At 51.6% G+C, this 6264-nt stretch overlaps 1 protein-coding gene across 3 annotated transcripts; it reads left to right on the top strand.

Annotated features, from left to right (window-relative positions):
- The first annotated feature begins 391 nt into the window (after positions 1–391).
- Positions 392–1348, top strand: LOC141464833 (transcription factor SOX-3-like). Of its 3 annotated transcripts, none has more exons than XM_074147962.1 (2): positions 392–443; positions 483–1348. In XM_074147962.1, the coding sequence occupies exons 1-2, from the start codon at positions 392–394 to the stop codon at positions 1346–1348; spliced, it is 918 nt and encodes a 305-aa protein (XP_074004063.1). The 3 variants fall into 3 exon arrangements, with proteins under 3 accessions (XP_074004063.1, XP_074004062.1, XP_074004061.1); XM_074147961.1 differs by having other exon boundaries at positions 392–482; positions 519–1348; XM_074147960.1 differs by having other exon boundaries at positions 392–1348.
- The last annotated feature ends 4916 nt before the right edge of the window (positions 1349–6264 follow it).

Below are 6264 nucleotides of genomic sequence, written 5' to 3'. Positions count from 1 at the left end.
CACCGGTCCCGAAACGCCAACTTTTTGGCTCCCCCCGCCCCCCCAGCTGGTCGGTTACCGGCGTCGGGGCTGTCGGGAACCGCTCGCTGATTGGCTGCCGCGCGCTCATTTATAGCCCGTCAATCAAATACCCCCGGGATTGCTGCGCGCATCGCTCCGTGCTGCCCGCGGGAAGCGCTCCGCACCGCTCCGCAGGCGCGGCCGCAGCAGCACCACCTCAGGGAGCGGCGCCTCCGCCCGCCAGGCAGAAAAACTTCCTTCTCCCGCAGCAGCCGCCCAGGCAGGTTCTTTTCCTCATTTTTTTTTTTTTTTTTTTTTCTGTTTAACTTCCTCTCCCCGATCTGGTGCCCGCCTGCCCGCCACCCTGGCGCACCTCTTGCCGGCTCCGGCCATGTACAGCATGCTGGAGACTGAGATCAAGACGCCGCAGCCCACGCCGGGCAGCGCCGGGGGCAACCCCGCTCCGGGGAGCAACGGTAAAGGCGGCGGAGGCGGCGGGGCCGGCAACGGAACGGGAGCCGGCTCGGACCAGGACCGGGTGAAGCGCCCCATGAACGCCTTCATGGTGTGGTCGCGGGGCCAGCGGCGGAAGATGGCCCAGGAGAACCCCAAGATGCACAACTCGGAGATCAGCAAGCGCCTCGGGGCCGACTGGAAGCTGCTGAGCGACGCCGAGAAGCGGCCCTTCATCGACGAGGCCAAACGGCTGCGGGCCGTGCACATGAAGGAGTATCCGGATTACAAATACCGGCCCCGGAGGAAGACCAAGACGTTGCTGAAGAAGGACAAATACTCGCTGCCCGGCAATCTGCTGGCCCCGGGAGCGGGCAACGCGGTGAGCAGCCCCGTCGGGGTGGGACAGAGGATTGACACTTACGCCCACATGAACGGCTGGACTAACGGGGCTTACTCACTGATGCAAGACCAGCTGGGCTACAGCCAGCACCCGGGCATGAACAGCCCCCAGCTGCAGCAGATGCACCGCTACGACATGACGGGCCTGCAGTACAGCCCCATGATGTCCACGGCCCAGACCTACATGAACGCCGCCTCCACCTACAGCATGTCCCCCGCCGCCTACGGCCAGCAGCCCTCCACGGCCATGAGCCTGGGCTCCATGGGCTCGGTGGTGAAATCCGAGCCCAGCTCGCCGCCTCCGGCCATCACTTCCCACTCGCAGAGGGCCTGCCTGGGAGACCTGCGGGATATGATCAGCATGTACCTGCCCCCGGGGGGGGATGCCACAGACCCTTCCGCCCTGCAGGGCAGCAGGTTACACAGCGTCCACCAGCACTACCAGAGTGCCGGGACTGGCGTGAATGGTACCGTACCACTAACTCACATATAAACTTGGCTGCTCCGGACGGCTCCCCCGTCTTAATCCCTAACCCCACCACCGCTCCCTGACTACACCGGGACGTACGGCAGTGTTGCTCGGCTTAGCAGACTTAATACTAACTTTGGAGAAATTTTAAAAAGGAAATCCGTTAGTTGTGTCCTTATTTTTTTTTTTTTTTTTGTACAAAAAAAAAAAATACTTGAGCAAGCTGTTATTTTAATAGAGCACAACTCCTGCCTCCTAGAAGCCGCTGTGAAGTTTTCAAACCACGGCAACTTCTTTCCTGGTTTCTCCTAAGTTGGGCACTGTTTTATTCGCTTAAAAGTTTTTAAAAGATCTCGCATCTTCCCGTTTGATTTCTAGCGTTGCAATGACATTAAAAAAAATACCCGGCGGGCTTTTGTGTTTAAATTCAGTCGTTGTGGTTTCTTAAATGTTTTGTTCTTCCCATCTTACAGAGTCTCGCTTGGTTTCTATCCACAATTTGTAGTTTTCACGAGTTTTTAACTTTAGGGTTTTGTTCCTTAAAAAAAAAAAGGGGGGGGGGAGGTGGGAGAGAGCTGTGCGGGTCGCAAACGCATTTCTTTTATTTATAGTAAGTGGTGTGTCTTGGTTTTTCTTAAACTGTAAACTTAATGTAAATTGATTTGTGAATTTTACTGTGAACTATGTTTTGACATATCAGATGAAGAAACGTTTTAGTTTTGTTTACCGGATTTCTTCCCAAGAAAAAAAAAAAAAGGCATCGAAACACTCCTTCCCTCTCCCTGTCCCTAGCCCTCGTTTGCTTCCTTCTTCCAAACGAAGAGAGATCAATAAATTTTATATCAGGCACCTCGGCAGTCTCCGGGCGCTTTGTGCGGGGGCGAGCGCGCAGCCGGTCCCTCCGCGGCGGCGGGGAGCGCGGAGCGGGGGCAGCGGGCTCCTTCCCGGGGGTCCCGCCGCCCGGCCCAGGAGCTACCAGCTCTTTTCGGCCGGGTTTCCGCGGCTGCCGCGCCGGGTATATTTTATTTAGTTGGGGCGGGGGGCGCTGAGGGTGTGCTCCTTCGACTTGATTTTCTTCTAACGAAAAGCGGGACCCGGGCCGGGGAAGCGTCGCTGGGCTCCGGCGGCTGCTGCTCTCCCGGGCCGCCGGCCACTTGTTGCCTCTCCGCCCGGCTGCTTTCTCCCGGCCGACCGGGAGGGAAGGGGGTTACACGTGTGCGCCTCGGTTGGTTTTTTTTTGTTTTTTTTTTGCTCTGGAGGATTTGCCTAGAAACTCGAGCTCATCTGAAATATTTACAAAAGTAAAACCCGTTGGGGAACTCTTAATTAGAGTCTATTAAAAATGAATGGTTACAGGAGTCCCCAGAGGAAATAAATAATTCAATCTTTTCAGTGTGTTTTTAGTCTGGACAACTTGTATTTTCTTTCCTTTATTTTTTCTATTAGGGGTCTGCGTTATTCCTGGTTGTGTTTCTGTGGGCGCTGCGGAACAGCCTGGAGCCGCAGCCCCCGCGGAGCCCCGGGAGCCTCCGGTCGAGCGGGAGACCGCTTATCCCTCCCTCTGCTCGGCGGCAAAAGCCGTGTTCTCGGCCGACCCCGCACGCCTGCCCTCGGCTCCTCCTGCCTCCGAGCGGCGACCCCGCCGGGCTCCGAGCTCGCCCACCCGGGCGGCCGCTCTGCAGCCAGAGCGCTCTTGCAGGCGGTCAGCGCATTTCGCATCGCACCCCCCTCTCCCCCCGCGCCCCCCCGGAGCCTCTGCCTTTCGTTTGCTGCCACTAACCCCTTCGCTGTTTGTTCTCGGTACAGAAGGAAAGGGAACGGGAGGGTGCTTTTTATTGTTTGGTTTGGTTAAAAGGGCCTGCTCTCCTCGCCCCTTAGAAACAGCGGCTTCGGGGAGACTTTCCGCCTCCCGGGATCTCCGGCTTTCCCTTCCCCGCTGCTTTCCTGCCTGTCCGGCCGCTTTCCACGCTCCCCGCCGGCCGGGCCGGGAGCTCCGCGCTGCCTCCCGGTCCCCCAGCGCGGATGCCCCCGCAGCGGCGCCTGCCCTGTTCTCCGCTGGGAAGTACGTTCAGGCTCGGGCAGGGCCTTCCTCCGGCTCTTCCGAAAGGAAAATCAATGTTCTGCAAACCATAGGGAGAGTCTCTTTCTCTAGTTTGGGATGCCTAGCTCCTGGCCACACGGGGAAGCGCCGGGAGCAGCTGCTGCAGGTCCTCAACCCGGGCAGAGACCCCGGGCCCACGCATGTTGCCCTCTGCACAAACAAGCCCCTGGGGCTATCCACCCTCTGGTCCGTGCAGTGAGCCTCTGGCACCACACATGCTCCCCTCTGCTCAGGAACAGCCGTGCTGGAACTGGGGGTAATCACTTTGCAAATGAGAACCCAATGTGTTTAATACCCTCAGCTCAACTCCTTCCTTAACGTTTCTGGTGAAATCTGGCCAACCTGTGTCATTGCTTTCTCCTGTTTGCGCTGCTACTCTTCAAGTAGGAGCGTGCTGTTACTAGCTCTGAGGAGTAGCAGCCCCATAACCCGGAGGTCTGAGAGAAGGTGGTAAGACCAGTGGTGTTGGTACAGTACATGGAGAGATACAGGGGGGGGCAGCAGCAGGTCCCGTTTCATCTCAGCTGGGGGTCAAACTGCTCCCCAGTGCTCTCCTGAACAGGCAGCGCCCAGGACAAGCTGTGGGAATGAAAGTGTGATGATCCTGTTCCCTGAAACAGCTCTTCCACAGCCCAGACAGGCGCGCGGTGCAAGTCTGACCCAAGTGAGGGCTCCTGAGCAGGTGAGCTGCTGCCAGCACTGCAATTGTGTTTGTTATCCTCAGAGTTGAATTGCAGGTGCATCATTATAAGTAGTTGTTCTCTCCATCTGAGTTCTCTGGAAGTGGATTCTCTGCTATGAAAGGGGAGAAATACTGTTATTCCAAGGTTTGCAGTATTTAAGTTGAAGTTATCCTCATCTGCGATAAGTCAGGGCCTAGGGAGAGTTTGTGAGCGAGTCCCTGCAAGGTCACAAAGAGATGCCTCTGTATAAACCACTCTGTTCTCTCTGAAAGCCCACCTCAGTGTTTTGGCTTTTGGATGCTTTTCCTGAGCTATTCATTTTGAGATGCCCAGACAAAATCCTCCACACGGTTTTCAGCTTTCCGGGGCTGAACTTTTTCCTGAAGTTCCTAAGTTGAGGGCAGAGCTTGTGGAAAGGGTTGTAAGCAGGCAGCCACCACTGGGTGGGGGAGAGACCCATTGCACACCGAAAGCCATGAACTCGGCCTTGTACATAAGTGTAAGTACAGATCCAACCTCTCCTTCCCCGACCACGAGTGTATTTTCCATCAGAGAGCCAACGGCACAGAGGGATACATTCCCTGAAAGACAACTTTTTTTCAAAGAGCGACAGAGAAATTTGCCTCGAGAACAAATGCAGAAGCATGTTCCCTTTAGAATTAATGAAAGTATGTTTTATTTGTACTAAACTTAGTTTTTAATTTTTCATTTTATTCTGGACGTAGATACACGCATCCTGCATGCATTAAATCTAAATGCCTTCTGAGCAATGCCCGTGTGGGATTTCATGCTCCCGCTTGGGTGGGAGGGATCAGAATCGAGCCGTTACATTCCCAGGGAGAGCAGGTGAAGTTACAAACAGTTGTGTACGAGACATGTTTCCTCTCTGGAAGATGCATCTGCACAGGATCCTTCGCTCCAGAAATCCACAGCAGTTTGCAAGATTGGGCTGTGAGTGAAATGCTGAGTTGTTGCATGTGCAAAATCATTAGCACAATTATTTGCACAGTTAAAAAAACCTACAGCCTTATTCCAAAACATCTAGAATAAATGCAAGTGCATTCGTTATCCATAGAAAGATTGAACGTGGGCTGTGGAGAGGCTAATGATGTTATCGTTTAAGTGTAATGACAATATTTAGGCTTTTGAGTTAACACTTTTTTGACTGGAAGGGAGGAAGATCACACTTGGTGCTACTGTTAGTCTGTCAAAAAAGAGCGTATTGTGTTACATTTTGATGGTTCCTTCTGATGCTAAAGAGCTGCAGAGTTAATTTATTTCAACAAAAATTGGTAAGTGAAAACATTTTAAATTAAAGTTTTGAGACAGTCTGGAGTAAATTCTAATAATTAGCAGAGGAACCTGGGTTTTTTTTAAGAATATTTTTTAAACTGCACATTTTTGTATTTCTAATACTTTTTGCTATATGAAGAGATGAATATTAAATTCAGTAAAAGGCATATGATTAGCATAAACACACTATGAAAGCATTTATAAATCAGCACTTTCCCATATCATGCACGAGACTAAGAAAGTGCGCTTTTCAGGAACATCAGAAAGACAGGAGCTTGTCTAACTATCTCCTGATGTTAATAGAAATATTTCTTAGGAATGAATACAGCGGAAGAGATGACATTAGGTGATGTTCAGGACTGGAATGTCGCTGCTATTCCCAATGTCCGCAAAAGTGAGGAGTTTGATATGGCTTCTTTTCTACCTATATATACCTTTATCCTAGGTTTATCATAGTCAAATCCCGTTAATTTACGTGGTGCAGATTCAGATTATTTCTATGGTAAACCTGGAGTGAGAAAACACAGAAATCTTAAAGAGAAAGGGATAAAATTTGAATCCATTTCTTTTAAGGAAGGAATGGAAGGCCGTTATTGCAGATATGTTTGCATGGGGTAATTTAGTGGTTAGTGCAGATTCAGTTTTCCAGAATAGTTTCCCATATGCTTCTCTATCATGACTTTTTACTGATGCCGCTGGATGCAAATAATAATTGCAACACAGTGACTTATTTCACAACAGAATGTCCTCAGGATGAGGAATTAATTATTCTTTGACGTGAACACCATTCACAGCCAACTTCTTTGTGTTGCGAGTCAAGTAAACAGGGTTTCAGATTTGCCTCCTCCAAAGACATCCTCAGA

This window comes from Numenius arquata, chromosome 5 (assembly GCF_964106895.1).
Source record: "Numenius arquata chromosome 5, bNumArq3.hap1.1, whole genome shotgun sequence".
In the NCBI taxonomy this organism is placed as follows: Eukaryota; Metazoa; Chordata; class Aves; order Charadriiformes; family Scolopacidae; genus Numenius; species Numenius arquata.
Note: the sequence above shows the minus strand (reverse complement) of the source record. Positions and strands in the feature narration are given on the sequence as shown.

Bases quoted from the DNA above. Each gene is read 5' to 3' on its own strand.
- LOC141464833 (XM_074147960.1), top strand. From the start codon at position 392: ATGTACAGCATGCTGGAGACTGAGATCAAGACGCCGCAGCCCACGCCG.